Source organism: Pinus tabuliformis, chromosome X, assembly GCF_031772625.1.
Source record: "Pinus tabuliformis cultivar Carrire ecotype Pingquan chromosome X, CPIR1, whole genome shotgun sequence".
Lineage (NCBI taxonomy): Eukaryota > Viridiplantae > Streptophyta > Pinopsida > Pinales > Pinaceae > Pinus > Pinus tabuliformis.
Window position 1 is genome coordinate 245,560,907 of NC_142308.1, and position 22,640 is coordinate 245,583,546.

Below are 22,640 nucleotides of genomic sequence, written 5' to 3' on the forward strand. Positions count from 1 at the left end.
GTATCTGATGTCTATCTGCTGGAGCAATTGTTGAATACGAGATTCCTCAATAATCGAATCCCTCCTCTGGTTGTTTACAGAGAATCATAGTGGTATTCATCATGTGTACAAACAACTCATTGAAGAGCTTTCCCTAATCAGGCAGCTTCATACGAGATCATACTCGTAGATATGTGTCCGATCTCGGCGGTGCTTATAACAACCAACTTCTGTGTCCTGCTCATCCATGATATTGAAGCAGAATCCAAAGAGAACCATCACTGAAAAGTGCTCTAGTGATCCTCCACACTACCTGCCCAGTTAGCATTCAAATAATCATGCAGTTTTCATATTTCCAGCAGTGTATCTCAATCCATGAGAGATTGTGCCCTGAAGATATCTCAGAAGATTCTTGGCATCAATCCAGTGACGCTCAACCAAATATGAGCTCACCATGCTAACTGCAAAACATATGTCACAACGAAAGTTCACCAAAAACATCAATGCGAATGAGTTTATGAAACTCAGTCGCATTTCCCAAAGCTGGTCTGACATCACTATCATATAACTTTTGAAAGTTAATATCCTCGAGGTAGTCACAGGTTTGCAGTTTATCTTTCCACATTTGGAATCCAACTCCCTCTGTCTTCTACAAATGAGAGGGTTTGCATCTGTTAGACGTAGGTACCGGTATGAGAGCTCTGTCATCCACAACCTTCGGATGGTTTGGATCGATTTCACTCCTAGTGAATCTCAACTTCATCAGAGAGTTGTTGATCCTCTCATACTATGCCCGGGGTGATTTGCTTCAAGCCATAGAGGGCTTTCTTCCACCTGTCTACATGAGATTCACATTCATGAATCTCAAAACTCCATGGGTTGTTTCAAACCTGTGGACCTGCTACTTGAGGGGAATGGTCCCCTTGTAAGATTTTCCTTCGGTACATCTCAAACATGTACTTTCATGCTCTTTTTGAATCCAGGCTTCCCTGTCACCATCTGACTCACAGACCTCCAGTGCTCTGTGTCAATGGACATGGTCCTACTTGTGGACTTCTTGTAACTTAATACAACCCTGAACTCAAAAGCATCTTAGAAAATTCTATTTGCAAACACGTACCTTTCCATCGACGAATGCCACCTTAAAACCTTCAACTTCCATTTCTGGGGTTCCTTGCTTCCTTGAAGAGTCGGTCGTGTCCTTGATGACCTGCATCTTTGCCATTCGGACACTCCTTCGCATAAGAGCCAAACTTATAACCAAGACATCTGCCTTTCCTTCCACCCTTAGATCTGAACTTCCTAATGAAGTGATCTTTAGGTAGGCCATCAGAAGTTCCGCTGCGCCATTCTTATAATATGCTATGCTTTGACTTCACCCTATGTGAATTATGAGGAACCCATTGATCCTTCCATCTTGTCCCTACTGTCTTTGGTGATTGCTCTTTCACTCTTGCTTGGGCATTGTCTTCACCTCAGCTCTCATTCCATGTTAAGATTTGGGTATGTTCTATGCTAGAGCAATTTATTTAATTTCTTTTCCATATTAGCAATCACATCAGCATAAAGTAAACTGCAGATAGAACATAAATATAAATCGCAGAAGACAAGCCAAGACAAGAGGACACAAGATGTGGCGTGAGCCAGGGACAAACCCCACAATGTGTGGGAAAACCCTTTGATCAAATCTTCTTTTATCTTCAAAGTTCAGCAGAGAGAGAGAGAGAGAGAGAGAGAGAGATAGTACATTTACAACAAGACTTATCTAGATCTGAGCATAGATCATCTCCTATAACGATGAGATCAGTTGAAGACATTCTGCTTCAACTGATTCTCTAAAGTGACTCCTTCACCTATCATTGTGTTGCATTTGGTCCTCTAGCTGCACCATTGCATACTGCACCATGTTGCACTAATCATGATTATCATCATATTGTCCATGTCCATGATCTTATCCATCATCATGCTGCTGCCTCTGCTCCATGTATCATGGTGCTGCCCATGCACATGATCTCATAGTGCCACCCATCATGCTGCTGCCTCTGCCTTCTCGTTGCTTCATCATGCTGTATCAATTTGCTTCTGTTGATATCAGCCTTAGCTGCTTGCTATGGCTTGTAGCCTAGCAAAGCAACTAAGCTATAGATCCTATTCGGCAGACTTCTTAAACTGGTTCTTTTTGCGTTAACAGGTCTCCTCCTATAACAACGTATAGGGTTTCTCCATGAACCAATGTATCATGTTGTTAACTTGTTACCATGATAGCGTATAGACCCTTTATCATGAAGTTGCTGCATATGACAATTTATATGTTTCCACCTGCGAGTATATATATCCATTTTGTCAACCACATACATTTGCTGCGTATGACAATTTATATATTTCCACCTGCGTGTATATATACCCAAGAATACTGTGCGTATATATATTCATATATCATAGCCTGCATATATGTAGCTATTTCTGTGATGGAGTCTTCATTGACTGCATTGAATCCTGATCATGAACAGCCTGTAGACTGCGTTGTACTGTGACACCTCTTCATCGCTGTGGCTCTAGCGTGACTGCCCAACGTGCGACACTTCTTCATCACTGCGGCTCAAGCGTGACGTCCCAACGTGATGCACCTCTTCATCACTGCGGCTCTAGCATGACTGCCTAGTGTGCGGCATATTACCAGCATATATATATATATATTATATATATAACCATGAATATGCCCAGTGTGACTGATTCTTCATTATGTCCTGCGGCTAGGTCTGAGTCATCATAGACAGTGTTCTATGCCTGTGTATTTTCCTAGCGTATATAATGATATATATATATATATATATATATATATATATATGCCATGATAGCGTGTATGTACAGCATGTATGATTCTGCGTATAAGCGTCATCAGTGACCAGCGTATCTAGTGCCTGCGAATTACAGCTATACATGACAGTTGCTATGCGTATTAGGGCCTGCGTATTACAAAGATACATAACAGCGTATACATGTCTCCAAGTCTGCGTATAATTCTTATCATGAAGTCGTTGCGTATGACAGCATATATGTTTCCACTTGCGGCATAGGGTTTCACTTCCTGAACAACGTATAGAAATTCATCATACTGTAGTTTAGGGCATCATTTGAGTGTGAGTTAGGGCATCAACTAGGCCAGCGTATTCTCTGTTCTCTCCTCCAAAAACCCAAGATGTGTAGAGGAGATCACCTCAAGAATATGTGTGAGAAATGACTTCAAGTCCTCGCCAATTTATAGTAAAACGTAAGGATGAATAGACATGACGTTTGGGCTTCTTGAGCCTACATAAGTCATAGGTCGGCTTGATAATAATTACAGCGTCGAAATAAATTCATATCTCCATCAATACTTATTGAATCGGATGATCCTTAGATCAATCCTACACCTCTCGACGAGAGGGATCCAATAAAAATATCAGCTGCCATAAATAAGCTGACCCACGTGGAGTTTGGCCCTAGTTGCCAATTTAACAAAACAATGTGAAGGAAAATATTGAGTGGAATGGGAAAGGCATTGGTTGAGGTGTTTAGTATACAAGGCATTGAATTCAAACAATTTTTGGTTCAGTTGGGGAACAAGCTGAATGCAGATGAATGAACTATAAAATATACACGAGGAAGAGCATGGTAGGAAAAGTTGAGGATTGATCAATGTGAGAATGCACTTTGATTTATTTGCATAGGGAAGTTGATGCAAGGGCATTGAAAATATTTTGAATTATGGAAGCCTGCCAGGCAAGTAGAACTAAGAGAAGTGAGAGAGAAAGTGCGCAATATAAGACAGGTGCAACAGAAGTTGAAGCACCGACATGGCAGGAAACAAGAGCAGTGGAGAGGATGCACTTTGATTTATTTGCAAGGGGAAGGTGATGCACGGGCATCGAAGATATTTCGAATTATGAAAGCCTGCCAGGCAAGTTAACTAAGAGAAGTGAGAGGGGCAGTGAACAACAGAAGATAGGTGCAACAGAAGTTGAGGCACTGACACGGCAGGGAAACAGAGTAGTGCACAATCAAGGTGCATAAGTGAAAACTGTGCATGAGAAGTGGGATGAGCATGCATGCCAAGAACACAGCAAGGGAAGCTGAAGGCTGTATATCAAAGATGAGTTGAAAGGTGTGGATTTGAGGTTCCAAAAGAAGACAAAATGATCGAAGAGGAAGCTGAAATGACATGGAGACCAATGAAGAGTCATAGGTGGAGCTGAAAAGTTAGCCCAAACAGAAGAAGAAGTTGCCCATTGTTAAATTATGGTATGTTCTATGCTTAGAGCAATTTACTTCTTTTCTTCTTATTAGCCATAGATTAGCAATCATATATACATTAGGTAAAGTGCAGATAGAACATTAAACGATCGTCAGAAAACAAGCCAAGAAAAGAGACACAAGATGTGTCGGCTAGCCAGGGACGAACCCCAATGCGGGGAAACCCTTTGATCAAATCTTCTTTTATCTTCAATAGTTCAGCAGAGAGAAATAGTACAAAATCAGAATTCTGTAATTTTATATCAGCAGCAACAAACCCTAGATCAGCAAAGTCAAACTTGGTCAAACAGCCCCGGATTGACTTCTAGTCAAATTGAAGAACTCGGTCTTCAACAACAATAAGTAGCAGCCCAAAACAGTCCTCAAAACATGGTCAAAACAACAGTCAATATATCAGCTCCTGCAGTCAGCCCTAACCAGTCAACGCTGCCCCAAAACAGTGGTCAAACAGAGGTCAACAAGGCTGATCTGAACTGCGGCTAGCAAGAGAGAGATTCCCCACACAACTCCGCAGTCAAGGGAGCCTATATGCTGGTCAATGCAGTCCTCTAGCACCCAAAATGTGTTGCTGTACCTTCCTGCATCCTCCTCCTTCCAGATCACAGCTTGCTGCCCTGGCCCCTAACTGCATCCTCCTCCTTCCACGTCACAGCTTGCTGCGCTGGCCCCTAACTGCGTCCTCTTTCTTCTTCTCACGTGAGAGAGTCTTCTTCCTCCTATGCATACCCAAGAGACTAGGAGAGAGAAGAGATGTGGGGATGAGATGATGAGAAAATGAATCAACCTCTCTTGTATTTATATGATTCACTGGGCATGTGTGCCACACATTTAACTGCTGGCCGACCTTGACAATTTGTCAAGTAAATACAAATAAATTCATGTCTCCATAAATACTTGTCGGAATCTGATGATCTTTAGATCAATCCTACACCTCTCGACAAGAGGAATCTAGGAAAAATATCAGCTGCCATAAATGAGATGACCCACATGGAGTCTGGCCCTAGTTCCCTTAGAGCTTTATGTTGAGAATGGATTTCTTCCAAAACCAATCAGAAAACTATGTAACAACAATGCACATTAATTTAGCAGTATAGATTTTTCTACGTATGCATCAGTATAAGAGACCGTTACAAAGAAACTATTTTTCAATAAGACCACAACAATTAGGGCTGACTGCCCAAATAAGGTAAAATATGTTCAATCAGTAGTCCTGCAGTGGTTCATAACTGTCACAATTAATAACCCAATATCCAATTGTCCTATTTATGTAGTCCAATGTCAAGTATTTACTATACTAATCTACTAACCACTATACTGTTCTGAGGCTCTGTACTAGGTGGCTGGGCCTTCTTTCTGTGGGAACCACAGAGAATGAGTAGCCACAAAACTCCCTTGGCTACTGTATGTAATCCTCAACAGATGGTCGAGGATTTTCTGGCTGCAGTGCGGTGGCTGGTTCAGAATTAACCCAATCTGTCCTGTTGTCCTTGAACAGGGTTGGGTTGCCTTCTTGAAGGTTAGCTGGCCTAAAAGGGCCAATGATTGAGCTGCTGTGTTTGAGCAACCTCAGACAGTTTGTTCTTTTTTTCTGTAGCCTTAACACGCCCCTCTGAAGCGCGTTTGCCATCTGCAAGCATCCTTCAAATTTACTGCACCTTTGTTGGCTCCACCAAACTTGAGATTGTGCTAGACGAGTCTCTGTCCTTGATTGATAGCCACTGAAATTATTAACCCGATCAGAAACCTTTAAATTGTGCCAAACCAATAACCAACAGAATTGAGATGGATAAATGATAAGAAAATGGATGAATAGAAGTGACTGACATGGGTGGAATTTTTCACCACCAAAATCAGTAGAGACTTGCAGGGGTGGGATCACCTCCACCGAAACTAGATAAGGAGAAGGGGTCTTAAAACCCTCAAAGCCTCAGCTCACAAGAAACAGAAGTATTCAATCCAAATTTGATGATGACGAAAATGATTCTAACTATCTTTTATTTATAGATTTCCTGCCGGGGTTTCTTCCTAATCAAATGTGAGGTGTTCACGTGCAACACCCAATTTCGAATTTTTGCCCCAGCCACCCTAAAATTTACCCAATGTTGCCCCAAAACATTGGATAATTGGGTCTCTCCATTTATCAAAGACTATAGCCTACGGGGTTGGATAGGCTATTCTGTCCTCCCGTGGGCAATTAATCCACAGGGGACATTACAGTCCCCCCTTCTCAACATTGCTTGTCCTCGAGCAATGGGCAACCTGATTCTGTAAAATCTGCACTTCTATCTCCAAGCATGAGAACTCCTCTTTAGTTTCTACAACATCCTTCTTTAGTTTTGCAGCCCAGTAACTAACATTCTGGTGAAGGATGTCACCGTGCAATAGTCATTCCCTTCATTTACCGATTAATAATTCCATCCTAGGCCAAGAGTACAAATATGTGCTGCTGATGAGGTAAATTTTGTTCTTGGCTTTCCATCTTCTACCTCCATTTTTATTATTCCAATAGTTTCTTCATTATCACATTCTTCACCAACTAGATGGGGTTCTATTTCCGTGGTCTCTTTGGGGTCTTTAATCCTTTCGTTCTAATAGAATCTGCACCAAAGTATTGATACTGCAATTGCCTTGAACCAGAGTTCAAGGCCATGAAATTTTCCTTAATGGCCTGCACATTATCTTCTGTTTGAAAGACCCGTGTCTTCAGGGGATCCAATCACTGATCCAAATTTTTTCTATGTTCACGAATATGGCCAAGTGACCCTTTCATAACATGCAACAACATTTTTCCTTCCTGTAAAAACATACTCGGGCTCAATATTGTTTTGTATCTGCTCTACCTTTTCACTTATTTCTTTTAATCAACATCTGACATTTCCAATACTTTTAGGATCCTCTTCTGTACATTTATTCTCCATTGGAAGTGTTGTGGAAACCCTCTCATCTCAAACACCAGGTCTGTCCGCATCCCTTCTAGCAGAGTAGGCGTAGTTGACACGTACAACTTTTAGTTCTCCTGCTATACCTTGATCCCAACAACCAGAATCTCGCTCTCTGTATTTTCCAACTTCATATTGGTTGTCATCTGCCTGCCCATCTGTCACCTTCTCGGTATAAGAAACAGGTGCATCACCAAAAACACAATTGTAATCAACATTGCTGGTAACTTTCGAGACCATATTTGAATTTTGATGCATGCCCTCAAAGACAATATTCAAGTATCAGCTGACAGCCCTTGTTCTTGCAGACCTTCCACCATCATCCTGAACCTGATCCTTTTCTGCATCATGGATTTGTTTTTTCCCTCAAACTCATCTTGTCCATCATCACCTCCCAAGAATTTTGTGACTTTTGCGTCCCCAAGGAAGTTGATTTTATTATTGACATCATTATCATTTGCTATAGAACATCTCATTGTTTCATCTCCCAGTGGCCATTATGAATAACTTTATGGTGATGTCCGCTGCAGTCTTATCTACCCTTGGAAGACACAGCGCCTGGCATTACTGCTCCATCACATTCCATCTCTATTGAGCTTTCATACATCAAAACTGTTGGACATAGATTGTCATTGATGTCAATATGGCAATATTCGAGGTGCAAACAGAGCTATCGGAGGAGCCAAGAGGAGCAGACAGAGCCACCAGAGGAGCAAACAGAGCAAAGGGCAAATAGAGCCATTGGAGGAAGCAAACAGAGCCAACAGAGAGCATATCGGAGCGCAGACATATATATGCATGCATTTAAATAGCGATTGGGGGCCATATATGCCACATAATACAGTATCGGGAGCTGTCGAGAGGATTATAGTGTATATGCAGGCAAAAAATACACTATCGAGAGCAGAACTCATATATATATATATCTATATATATATATATATATATATATATATATATATATATGCATTTACGCTATCAGGTCTGTAGAACCCATATATCATCACCCCTGTGTATTTATTTGTTTATCGCCAAATGCCTTTTACACAGAGAAATCATGCTAAACACTTAGTGGATTCGGAAAGCAGACTTGAAACTTTATACTTGGGAGTGTTGAGTTTTATTGGGTCCGGCACATAATATCGCATTGCTATAAGTGAGTGGTCTGCGTTAAGGTCTAGACCTCGGCCTTGCGATTTGCGACTGTCGACATATATCGCATCAGCACTTCGGGAGCGGAGTTACAACGTGTTAAGTGGCCCATTGCAATCGCCAATAGCGATTAGCGATATTGCATCGACCCTCTGCCAAGGGAAACCCTCGATTGTGATACATATACACGCGGACCCACTGCAACATTGTGCTATGGGTTAATAATGTATCGCATTTGCCCATCGCAATGATACACAAAGCCCTATCCTCCTACAAGCGCCGATTGCGACTTCACTGCGGACCTGATACAGTATAGATGTAGGTGTAATATTTTTTTGAAGTCCGCCCTTTAGTCTTTTTTGCTTGTTTTGCTCCTATTTCCTGTGTAATTGAATATTTAGCTTGCACGGCGTTTGGAGGCAGAAATACACTAAGGGATGCTCCAGATGATACAAGAGGCCTGAACAATAGCTCAGAAGGCTAGAATCAAGCCGATTACGATTGCGATAGGACGTGGCATGTCCGTTAAACGAAATAGTCTCGGTGGATGCTTGTTATCATTGAAAAAAACGGGCCTGTGTTACAATTTTAACACAAAGTGACCGTAAAGCGAGGAAGCTGAATGGAAAGCCAGCGTAGAGGAAGCCACAACGACCAAGGAGGGAAGCCGAAAGATCAAGGGAGTCAGAAGAAATGACAGCAACCGAGGAGGAAGCCAAAGAGGCAGTGGAAAGCAGAAACAAAGAGTTAGAGGCATCTGAAATACATAAAAGCAGAAAAACAAGGAGAGATAGAGATTTTTTTTTGATTTATGTATAATCAGTGAGAGAGGAAGCCGAAGAATAGGCAAGAGCCAGGAGAGGGTAGAGAAGTAAGAGAACAGGAGAAAAGTAGAAGCTTAGCAGGCTTGGGAGTAGAGATCTGCAGCAGAACAGTTTATATCAGGTTTGGGTTGGAGCGCAAGAGGTTGGAGCCTCAAAACTGAACGGGATTGAAATCCTTGGGAGTTGGTGCTCCTAAATGCAGAACTATTGCAAGACAGAGTTGGTGCTCTGGAGGTTGGAGCCTCGCTGAAGTCCAAATTGGAGCTTGGCAACTAATTGCAACCAGTTATATATATATATATATATATATATATATATATATATTGTATTTGTTTCATTGCACTGTTTTGTGTTAATAAAAGCATTAATTCCAGCTATCTATTTCTGTGTTCTATATATATATGTGCTTTTGGTAACAACAAGAACAACAAAAAAAGAAATACTGATTCACCCTCGCTCTCAGTATTTCCAACAATTGGTATCAGAGCAAGCTTCTTCATACTAGCCTAACAACTTGAAGAAGGATCCGCAGCCATGATGAGAAATCATGAAGCATCAGGAAGACCTCCTCTCTTCAATGGCACTAACTTTGGTTTCTGGAAAAAGAGAATGACCTATTACTTAATGTCCCTTGGACCCGAAGTCTGGCATTTTGTTCAAAATGAATACCAAATGCCTACCACTCTTCCAACAGATCAAGACGAGAGGAAAGCCTACATTGCAAATGCAAAAGCCTTGAAGTCCATCACTAGTGCAATCACTGATTCAGAGTTTACAAAAGTAATGAATGGTAACTCTACTAAAGAAATGTGGGATAAGCTAGTTGGCTTATAGGATGGAGACTCAAAATTCAAGAAGGCAAAGCTTCAAACTCACAGAAGATAGTTCGAAAGTCTAATGATGGAAGATGAAGAAGATATTGCAGCATACGTCCTTCGAGTAGCTGAAGTGGTCAACTCCCTTAAAGGATTGGACGAAAAAATTGAAGAAAGTACCATTGTTCAAAAGGTATTAAGATCTCTTCCAGACATATTTGACTCCAAAATAAGCGCCATAGAAGAAGCAAAGGATCTAGATACTCTTAAGATGGATGAACTCCATGGAATCCTCACTGCCTCTGAGATGAGGAAAGGTGGCCCAAGCTCCAAAGATGCAACATTCAAGGCTTCAAAATCAAAGAAGGGGAAAGAAAGGAATGATTGTAGTGATGACTCCAATGTGGAATTCGAATTGGCTCAATTTATACAAAAGCTGAAGAGAGGATCTAAGCTAAAAGGTAAGTATCCTCTCATCTGTTTCAAATGTGGAAAAATAGGTCATTATGCTGCAAAATGTCCTCATAAACATGATAGTGATGATGAAGGAAATTCTAAAAGAATGGCACGCAAAAAGAAAGGATTCAATAAGAAGAACTTCTTCTCTAAGCAAGATGAATCTGATGAGGATGAGTTTGTAGTCTTCAAAAAGAAATCAGATGTGGAAAGTGATCATGATGAAAGCCAAGCAACATTATTCATGGCTTTCACAAATGATGATGACTCAGGGTGAGAAGGAAACGTAGATGAACTGTTAATAAGTGCCATTGAAGAAAATGAGAAACTCCAGAATAAAATCATTTCTCTCAAGGTAGAAAACGAGGAAACAAGAAGAGAAGATATCTTGGAAACACAACTAAAAGAAAAAGAAGAAACATGTGAAGAACGTGAAGCTGAAATAGTATCTCTGAGGAAGGAATTGGAGCAAGTTAAAAAGGGTTGGAAAAGCTCTCAAATACTTGAGACTATCCTAAAAAGTCAAAAACCTCAACATGACAAGTCTGGAATAGGTTTTAAAGGAGAATCTTCAAGCACTAAGAATAGTGCGAAAAGCTATGCCAATGCACTTTCCAGCAATCCAAAAGAAGAAAAAGTATGTCATCAAAAGCACATCCCAGATCCAAAGAATGAAGAGAGAATTACTCCAAAGAAGAATGTGGAGTCGAATCAGGGATACTACAACAAATACAAACCAGTATTCCACCAAAGGCCCATCTCAAATCCAAAGAATGAGGCGGGAGTAATTCCAAGGAAGGAAATCGACTCAAACCATGGCTGCTACAACAGGTACAAAACTATCTTTCTTGGACACTGTTTTCACTGTAAAAACTTTGGTCATCAAGCTAGACATTGCATGGCTCGCAGAAGTGAAACACCAAAGCTAAAGGACCAAATAATCAATTCATATGCCCCCAAAAGGCAGGGACAAATCAAAACCTTCAACTCGTTTGATCCCTTGACCAAATTTGATCTGATTTGCTCATTATGCTACAATAATGGACACTTTGAACAAAATTGCCCACTCAAAGGAAGAAAAGCGAGTAGTGAGAAACCCAACATGAATAAATGCGTCCTGGCTCTATATGCTCAAAATAATGAAAATCATTGGGTTGTGGATAGTGGGTGCTCCAGACACATGACAGGGGACAAAAGGAAGTTTGGCTCATTGAGCAAAAAGGAAGGAAATGTGTTCTTTGGAAGTGGATTTGGCAGAATTACGGGAAAATGAACTGTTACCCTCATCAATGGAAAAGGAAAAGCTCAAGATGTTTTGCTAATAGACGGGCTCAAACACAACCTTCTGAGTGTTAGCCAAATCTGTGATCAAGGACATAATGTTGTCTTTAGCACCAAAGACTGTGAAATAAGGAACTCCTCCTCAGGGGAACTAATGGCGAAAGGTGTGAGAACACCAGACAACATTTGCATTCTGAACAAGATTCAAGAAAATAAATGCTACCTGAGTCAGACAGATGAGAGTTGGCTGTGGCACGAGAGACTTGGACATACAAGCTTTGAAAATCTGATCAATATCAACAAGATTAGAGCTGTATGAGACATCCCGAGGCTATTCAAACCAAATCAAGGAGTATGTGGTCCATGTCAACATGGAAAGCAAACTAGAACTAGCCACAAGACAAAGGAGCTACATCAAAGCCCTTGGAGATCATCCACGCTGATTTGTGTGGACCAACTAGAAATTAGGCACTCGAAGGAGAAATGTACTTTGTGTTATTTGTTGATGACTATACTAGAATGTTGTGGATATATTTTATAAAATATAAATCTAAAACTTTTGAGTGTTTTAAGAATCTAAAAGCTCTTGTAGAAAATGAAAAAGACTCAAAAATTAAGTGCCTTAGAACAGATAGAGGGGAAGAATTCACATCAAAAGAGTTTAATGAGTTTTGTAATATTCATGGAATTAAAAGGGAATTCTTTGCTGCCAGAACACCCCAGCAAAATAGGGTAGTTGAAAGAAGAAACAGGACAGTTCAAGAAATGGCAAGAGCAATGTTATTAGCAGCAGACTTGCAGTCAAAATTCTGGAGAGAAGTAGTCGGGACAGTTGTCTATACCCTGAATCGGACTCAATTAAGACCAAATTGTGAAAAAACTCCTTATGAATTATGGAAAGGAAGACCTGCTTCAGTAAAGTACTTCAAGATCTTTGGAAGCAAGTGCTTCATAAAAATCATTGATGGCTCACCAGGAAAGTTTGATTCTCGGGTTGATGAAGGGATATTCCTTGAATACTCTACACGGAGAAAAGCCTACACGTGCTATAATTTTCGACTAAAGAAAATAGTGGAAAGCATTGATGTAAAGATTGATGAAGACCTTCCAGAAAAAGAAATTGAAGAACATGAAGATGATCTTCTCATTGAAGAAGAAGAACCTAAAGAAGAAGAAATAGACCAGGAAGAAGAAGAAGAGGAAAAAGAACCACCTCATACCCCTTTAAAAGATGAAGTTTCTCCAGAAATATCATCCAGAAGAGCAGATTATTGGCATTAGAGATGAAGGGATGCAAACCCGAAGAAGGACGATAGTTGCACCAAAGAGAAGCGTTATTGCTCTTCTATCCATGACAGAACCAGAAACATTTTCACAAGCAATGATCCTCATTGGGTAAAAGCCATGGAAGAAAAAATGTCCCAAATTGAGAAGAACGAGGCATGGGAGCTGGTACCTTGTCCAAAGGACAAAAACATAATAGGAACCAAGTGGGTATTCAAAAATAAAATGAATGAAGATGGACAAGTTATCAGAAATAAGGCAAGGCTTGTTTGCAAAGGCTATTCACAAATTGAAGGAATTGACTTTGAAGAAACATTTGCGCTAATAGCTCGGATGGAAGCTATCAAGATGTTCTTGGCATTTCCTTGCTCAAAAGGATTCAAAATCTATCAAATGGACGAAAATCAGCATTTCTAAATGGGGAACTCAAGGAAGAAGTCTACATGGAGCAGTCAGAAGGGTTTGATCTAACAGAAGGAAAGGAATTAGTCTGTAAGTTGAAAAAGGCTTTATATGGGTTGAAACAAGCTCCTAGAGCTTGGTATGCAAGATTGGATCACTATCTACAACAACAAGGCCTCAAAAAAGGAGTGGCTGGAAGTAATCTATACATAAAGACAAATGGAGGTAAGTTACTAGTTACTCTTGTTTATGTCGATGATCTGATTTTTGCTAGCAATAATGATGAAATGAGCCATGAATTTTCTCAAAACATGTCAAAAGAGTTCGAGATGTCAATGATAGGACTTAGGAGAGCTATCTCACTTCCCTGGACTTCAAGTATCTCAAACCAGAGCTGGATTATGTATATCTCAAGCCAAATATCTAAAAGACATGCTCAAAAGATACGGAATGGAGGACTATGCACCAATGAGCACACCTATGACCACAAACTGCAAATTGAGCAAAGATGATGACTCCCCTCCAGTAGATGCAACTCATTACAGGTCAATAATTGGAGCCCTTCTATACTGAACAGCTACAAGACCAGACATAATGCAGGCAGTAGGAATGGTGGGAAAATTTCAATCTGCTCCCAAACAATCCCATTTATTAGCTATAAAAATAATTCTCAGATATCTGAAAGGAACTCCTGATTTTGGTCTTTGGTATCCTAAGAGCTCAACACTGACTGTAATTGCATACACCGATACTAATTGGGCTGGAAGTGTAGATGATCAGAAAAGTACTAGTGGAAATGCGTTCTTCCTAGGAGACTGTTTAGTATCTTGGCTCAGCAAAAAACAGTCATCCATATCATTATCCACAACCGAAGCTGAGTATATAGCTGTAGCAGACTGTTGTACTCAAATACTATGGATGAAGGAAGCTCTAAAAGATGTCAACATAGGTACAGATCAACCGATTACCATTTATTGTGACAACACAAGTGCTATCAGTCTCAACAAAAATCGAGTGATGCACTCAAGGACCAAACACATACCAATCAAGTATCATCTCCTTCGTGAACAAGTAGCTGAACAAAACATCGTTTTGGAATATATCAGTGCTAAGGAGCAGATAGCTGATATTTTCACAAAACCTCTTCCTAAAGATGCATTTGAACATCTGTGTCAAAAGATGTGGGTTATCTCTTTATCATCACTCAAGTTCATTCATAAAGATATAGCAGGACAAGGGGAGCAGTTTGATAGGGGGAGTTCGTATGCATTCCTTTGCCATTGATGTCAAAGGGGGAGAGCAGAAGAATATTGCCATCAATAACAAAGGGGGAGATTGTTGGACACAGATTATCATTGATGTCAATATGGAAATATTTGAGGAGCAAACAGAGCTATCGGAGGAGCCAAGAGGAGTAGACAAAGCCACTAGAGGAGCAAATAGAGCAAAGAGCAGACAGAGCCATTGGAGGAAGTAGACAGAGCCAGCGGAGAGTATATCGGAGCGCAGACATATATATGCATGCATTTAAACAATGATCGGGGGCCATATATGCCACAGAATATAGTATCGGGAGCTATCGGGAGGATTATAGTGTATATGTAGGCGGAAAATACACTATCGGGAGCAGAACTCTCTCTCTCTCTCTCTCTATATATATATATATCTATATATATATATATAGATATATATATATATATATCTATATATATATATATATATATATATATATATCTATATATATATATATATATATATATCTATCTATATATGCATTTACGCTATCGGGCCCGTAGGACCCATATAGCATCACCCCTGTGTATTTATTTGTTTATCGCCAAATGCCTTTTACACAGAGAAATCACGCTAAACACTTAGCAGATTTGGAAAGCGGACTTGAAACTTTATACTCAGGAGTGTTGAGTTGTATCGGGTCCGACACATAATATCGCATCGCTCTAAGTGAGTGGTCTGCGTTAAAGTCTAGACCTGGACCTTGCGATTTGCAACTGCTGACATATATCGCATCGGCACTTCGGGAGCGGAGTTACAACGTGTTAAGCGGCCCATTGCAATCGCTGATAGCGATTAGCGATATCGCATCGGTCCTCTGCTAAGGGCAACCTCCGATTGTGATACATATACACGCGGACCCGCTGCAACATTGTGCTATGGGTTAATAAAGTATCGCATCCACCCATCGCAATGATACAAAAAGCCCTGTCCTCCTACAAGCGCCGATTATGACTTCACTGCGAACCCGATAAAGTATAGATGCGGGTGTAATATTTTTTTGAAGTCCGCCCTTTAGTCTTTTTTCCCTGTTTTGCTCCTATTTCCCTTGTAATTGAATATTTGGCTTGTGCGGCGTTTGGAGGCAAAAATACACTAAGGGATGCTCCGGATGGTTCAGGAGGCCTGAACGATAGCTCAGAAGGCTAGAATCAAGCTGATTGTGATTGCGATAGGACGTGGCATGTTCGTTAAACGAAACAGTCTCGGAGTCTCGGTGGATCCCTGTTATCATTGAAAAAAATGGGCCTGTGTTACAGTTTGAACACACTGACTATAAAGCCAGGAAGCTGAATGGAAAGCCAGTGCAGAGGAAGCCACAATGACTAAGGAGGGAAGCCGAAAGATCAAGCGAGTCAGAGGAAACGACAACGACTGAGGAGGAAGCCAAGGAGGCGGTGGAAAGCGGAAATGAAGAGTTAGAGGCATTTGAAACACATAAAAGTAGAAACACAAGGAGAGATAGAGATTTTTTTTTGGATGTATGTATAATCAGTGAGAGAGGAAGCCGAAGAACAGGCAAGAGGCAGGAGAGGCCAGAGAAGCAAGAGAATAGGAGAAAAGCAGAAGCTCAGCAGGCTTGGGAGCAGAGATCTGCAGCAGAAAAACTTATATTAGGTTTGGGTTGAAGCCCAAGAGGTTGGAGCCTCAGAATTGAACATGATTGAAATCCTTGGGAGTTGGTGCTCCTAAGTGCAGAACTATTGCAAGGCAAAGTTGGTGCTCTGGAGGTTGGAGCCTCACTGAAGTCCAAGTTGGAGCTTGGCAACTAATTGCAACCAGTTATATATATATATATATTGTATTTGTTTCATTGCACTGTTTTATGTTAATAAAAGCATTAATTCTAGCTATCTATTTCTGTGTTCTATATATATATGTGTGTGCTTTTGGTAACAACAAGAACAACAAAAAAAAGAAATACTGATTCACCCCCCCTCTCAGTATTTCCAACAAAAACTTGTTCTAGATGTTTCGTTTTTTGTCCAGCATAAGTACTAGGAATTTCTACAATCTTGCCCAAATTCATCTTCCCAGGCCCTTCAATGCAAGGTAATAGTTCCCTTGCAAGGGAATTGATTTGACAATATCAATAAGCCCCTGGGCTTTGAATCAATGTTGCAAAAGTCACACTTAGGAATAAATTGGCAAGGGTCTGAAAATTGAGAAAGTCGTAAAGTCAGGAGAATATTGAAAAAATTGGCAAAAACTCAGAAAAAATTAAAAAGTACAAAAATATCCATTTTTTTCAATTTCGAAAACTTGATTTTTATGATTTAATTCCGGGTTCGCAAAACCCCCTGCGATTTTTTCGTTCAACTCGTGACTTTGAAATTTGAAAAACCCTCGAAAAAATTGACAAGTTGAAAAACTCGCAAATTGCCATTTTTATCGGGAAGTTGGCAACAGAGCTTTGAATTGATAACCTTCTATTCTTGGATTAATCAGAGGCTGTTCAGAGACTGCAAAATCTTGACCTTGCTGTTTTGCATCACTAGCATCACTTGGTTCCATATTAATTAGTTGTTTTTCTTTGTAGATTTTACTCCATGCAGCATGAGGGGCAACAATTGCCCCTTCCATTCCCTGCAGCACATGTAACCTGTGATGTTCTGCTGGACAGTTTGATTTTTTTTTTTTTTCTGTCAAACCTGTGTCCAGATTAATGGGAAGGACATTTGGCCCTTCACTTAGTGCATAATTTTCAACAAGGCAGTGTGATCCTTTTCCGTCCTCCACATGTATCTCATGGTTGCAACAAGTTGTGATCCTTCCTTATCCTCCAAGGATGCGTTGTTATTTTCAACAACACAATTTGATGCTTCTTTGTCCCCCCCAAATGTTTCTGATTTTCAGAGAGGTGATTTGACATTTTTTTTGTCCTGCTCAAAGGACTTGCAATTTGTAGCCATGAAGTCTGATCCTTCAATATTCTGTATGGAAGGTCCTTGATTTGGCAAGTTAGTCTCTCTTACATTATTAAACTCTCGATGCATTACATTAGAATTTTGCATGTCTGGCAACTGACGAACTATGAAAGGGCATCTTGGCGCATAAATACTCCATTAACAGAAACTTGAACTTCTTGTATCCTAGAAGATTCAAGGGTTGTCTTGACATTTAAGACTCCAGGACCAATTTTAACTTCTCTAGTATTATGTGCCCACTGCCAATGATGTTTTAGAGGCTTGATCATTCATATTCACTTTGTCAGATTCAATCTCAGATATCATCTCCCGAGGCCTTCCTCGTTCTTGGTTTTCAAGAATTTTATCCATATGCTCTCAGCTAGATTCTACGTTAGTTGCTATCTCAAGGGAACTCTGTGCTGGTTTCGTACTGTTCTAGAATAATTTGTTTGCTCCATGCTGTTAGTAAGGTCTTGCAATTTTTGCAACTCATTTAAATTTTCATTTCTGTCAACAATGGGAAACTTTGCACCACATAAACCAAAAACTTGACTGTATAGGTCATGCAACTCCATGCATAGCTCTGTATTTGTAGCTGTCCTCTGTTGACTAGATGATTGGTCAATTTGAACTTGAGTTGGTGCATGCTGGTGATAATTCTCATGAATTTGTGCCTGCTCTTTGACAACAGGTTTTGGGACATATTGCTCCCTTTCAGCCCTTCTATTTTTCAGAGTTTTGTACGACCACTTCATTACTAGTTGCAGAAGTTTGTAATTCAACACCAGTTTGATCCTTGCGAACTTTTTCATGAATTTGCAACTCTGTAGCAACCTCTCCTTTACCTGAGATTTCCATGCTATCTTCATAATGATGCTTCCCTTGTACTTTGTTTTTCTGTCTGGGGCTTACCATCAGTATCACCTGATCTGTCTTTCCTGCAGCTAGCCAAAAATCATTCCAATTCCTCTTGTTTGCTTTCTGCTGTGTGCCCTTATCCTTCATTTCAGGTGCTTGATCAGTCTTGGTAGTCACGTGTGTTTGACCCTTGCAAACTTTTGCACTCTCTAATCCTTCCAATCTGACCCCTGTGCTAGTTTGTCCGAGGGCATTAATTTGAATCGGAATATGGTGGTTTCTGCCAGTATTAATCCCAAGTGGGACAAGACGCTGAGACATCACCTGCTGGTGCTGTTGCCATTGAGCAGTCATGACCTTTTCCCAAAACTGTTTGTTCTCCATTGAGCCTTAAATGAAGACCCTGGATCCATGACATCAACCCAATTGCTCACAGGCTGGCAGGGTGAGCCAGCGCTGATACCACTGTAATGTCCTAGGCTAATTTTTCTCTTAGGGCTTTATCTTGAGAATGGGTTTCTTCCAAAACCAATCAGAAAACTATGTAACAGCAATGCACATTAATTTAACAGTAGATATTTTTCTACATATGCATGAGTATAAGAAACCTTCACAGAAAAATGATTTTTCAATCAAACCACAACAGTTAGGGCTGACTGCCCAAATAAGGTAAAATATGTTCCATCAAGAATCCAGTACTGGCTCTTAACTCTCACCATTAATAACCCAATATCCAACTGTCCTATTTATGCAGTCCAATTTCAAGTATTTACTATACTAATCTACTAACCACTATACTGTTCTGAGGCTCTGTAATAGGAGGCTGAGCCTTCTTTCTGTGGGAACCGCAGAGAATTTGAGTGGCCACAGAACTCCCTTGACTACTATATGGAATTCTCAATAGATAGCTGAGGAATTGCTGGCTGCAGTGCGGTGGTTGGATCAGAATTAACCCAATCTGTTTTCGTCCTTGAATAGGGTTTGGTTGCCTTCTTGAAGGTTAGCCGCAGCCCTAAAAGAGCCAACGATTGAGCCGCTGTGCTTGAGCAGCCTCAGACGGTCTGTTCGTTCTTTGCTGTATCGTTAACATGCCTCCCTGATGCGCCTCTGCTGTCCGCAAACAACCTTCAACCTTACTGCACCTTTGCTGGCTCCAACAAACTTCAGAGTGTGCTAAATGAGTCTCTGCCGCTGATTGATAGTCACCGAAATCCTTAACCTGATCAGAAATCTTTAAATTGTGCCAAACCAGTAACCAACAGAATTGAGCTGCATAAATGATGAGAAAATGGATGAATAGAAGTGACTAAGTAGGGTGGAATCTTTCAACACCGAAATCAGTAGAGACTAGCTAGGGTGGGATCACCTCCATCGAAACTAGACAAGGAGGAGTCTTAAGATCCTTAGAACCTCAGCTCACAATAAACAGAAGTATTTAATCCAAATTTGATGATGAAAAAATGATTCTAACTCCTTTATTTATAGATTTCCTAATGGGGCTTTTCCTCAATCAAATGAGGGGTTCATGTGCAACCCCCAATTTGGGCTTTTTGCCCCAGCTAACCCTAAATTTACCCACTGTTGCCCCAAAACATTGGATAATTGGGTTTTTTCTTTGTCAAAGACTTAGCCTATGGGGTTGGATAGGCTATTCCGTCCTCCTGTGGGAAATTATTCCATAGGGGACATTACAGCCCACCATTCGTATCCACTAGCCAGTCAAACCAGAGTGTTGGCTAGAAGATTCACCTAGAGTAGAATGCTAGAGGCACATATTGAATTTTGTGCATGTGTGCTTTTTGTTTAGTAATGAAAGTGAGTAAACCTATTCTCCTACAGGCATGATCTTTTTCTGCGTTGTATGAGTGTTTGATAACTATTTGAGTTACAGTAGTGCTTTACTGTTCTAACCTGTGTTGCAAACAAACCACTGTGCACAGTCTCTGAGTTAGTGAAGGTTGTCTGATTACTCTCGGACACAATTACACAAATCATTATGCCTCTGTCTTTGTCAATATTTGTACTAAAATTTTAATAGCACTCAAATTATGTTTTCTGCAAATAATTTGGTGTTAACTGTTATGCATCCGTTTTTTGAATATTTATGCAGAATATTGTATAAAAATAAATATTAATATAAATGTGGATGGAATTTTCCTCGACCAGACCACTCCTAGGATTTTTATTGGACTGCTTGTGCTCTGTGATATTCTTTAGGCTTCTGGCAACCCTGCTCAAACGATATATAATAACCAAAAGCCATAATAGGATGCCAGTGATTCAAATGTTTGTTAAGTTTACCCAGATGTGGGGAGTTTTCTAGCCAGTAAACATTTCTGAAGGATAAAACTATTGAGATTTGTCTCTGAAATACTTTGGAAACATTTGAAGACGTCATTATATTTCTGAAGTGGCAGTCATTTCCTGGGTATTTCAAGTTTTTCTGTTGTGGATGAGCATTGTTTTAGTATGATCTATGGACAAATGAAAAAAGAAGAAAAATCCTCACATGAAATTTCAAAACAGACATTATATTTTATAATTGGAAGAAGATTTAACAACGCTATCAGTTGAAAAAATCCGCCCTAAACTTTACATTTTCTTATATTATAACATAATCGTGAGTTTTGACATTTCCATATTCAGAAATTTAAAAAAATGCTTGCATGGAAAGTTTTGTAATTCTTTGTCTGGTAACCTGGAAATACCTGTATTGTATTGTGTATGCTCGAAAATTCAACCTAAACATTACAATCTTTTTATATTTTAACACAATCACTAGTTTTGAGTCTTGACCTTTCCACATTTAGAAATTAAAAAAAACGGTCACACACAAAGTTTTGTCCTGTGTCAGGTAACTTAGAAATTCATCATATTATATATGCTCGCTACCTGCTACTGATAAAGAGAGATCAAAGTACTACCAATTTCATGTCAGTTATAACTTTTGTTCCTCCATGATTTCCAAGAGACGAGAAATCTGCTTTTGCTGATGAGGATTTATTTTACTTGCTGCTTGTTCCACTGAAAGGATCACGTGTCTCAAGTATTTGCATTTTATCATCTACACTAATCTTTGAGGCACACCATTGAGATTTGGATTTATTTGTTGAATTCTGGATTTGCATGACATATTAGAGTTCGTCAATATCTCATCGATATCTCGTTATATATGTTGTACTTATTGGTATTATGCTTTGAACAGGTTGGCAGGTCTAAATGGAATGGACATTCTGGGAGCTCTGGTGTGGATTTGCAGGTGGAGTGCCCACTTGAAAACATAGGCAGAGCTTCTTTTACAATCCAGTTGAATAGTGGACTAGAGTTTTGACTTGTTACACCTGCGAGTAGTTAACGGAGCATAGAAGAAAGCCTTGAATCTGTAAATATTTTGTGAAGCATAGAAGTGGGAAACCTTGTACATGTGATAGTGTTTGGAACGTGTAAATGGAATCTTGTAATGCAGTTTACACATTATATGCAGTGTATAATGCACTAAAGGTTGCATCGCTTATACTGGAAAACTGGATACATGTTTCCTGGAGTTTTGCATTTTGATTTCTCGATATAGGGGCATCAACTGATGGCCCCTCTTTCGAGTCTGGTCATTGTACGTCAATATATAGAGTTTTTGTGTTATAGTTAGTTGGGAACCCTGGAGAATTGAATAGTGATTGACCTCTGTTGATCCATAATTCGTTGGAATAATCAATTTGATTCGCTTCTGTTAGTGAGAAAATTATAATTTCTCTTCTATTTTTAGAATGGCCTTCAGATGGGCATTGGAATACATATCGGATAGATTACTTCGATCATTAAATATTGGTCAATAAAACAACGAAAGTGAGCGATCAATTGATTAGAATTAAATGATGACTGGCTCTGCAATTTATGACCGTTATCATTCCAAGTTCCAAGCAGTGATTCACATTCAAGTTCCAATGGAAAATGTTTCATATTATATGTTGATTGAGTTTGACAAGAGTCGTACTTAGCATTAATTCAATAAAACGAAAATTTATTTGATACAAAATAACAGCATTAAACATTAAAATGACATTAAGATATTTTGCAAACTTCGGATTCGATAATTACTAATAAAATATCATAGCCAACACGCTCATGGAGTATAGTTACAACTTGGTTAAATTGGTG

The 22,640-nt window shown here is 39.8% G+C and overlaps 1 protein-coding gene across 2 annotated transcripts in view; it reads left to right on the plus strand.

Moving 5' to 3' along the window:
- LOC149139292 (uncharacterized) overlaps nt 1-22,241 on the plus strand; it is a 225,017-nt gene extending 202,776 nt beyond the window's left edge. For both annotated transcript variants that reach the window (XM_089448140.1, XM_089448141.1), the window contains exon 7: nt 21,691-22,241. In XM_089448140.1, the coding sequence (XP_089304266.1) occupies nt 21,691-21,816 (126 nt within the window). In that variant the 3' untranslated portion in view covers nt 21,817-22,241. The remainder of the gene's footprint in view (nt 1-21,690) is intronic.
- Nucleotides 22,242-22,640: the final 399 nt, after the last annotated feature.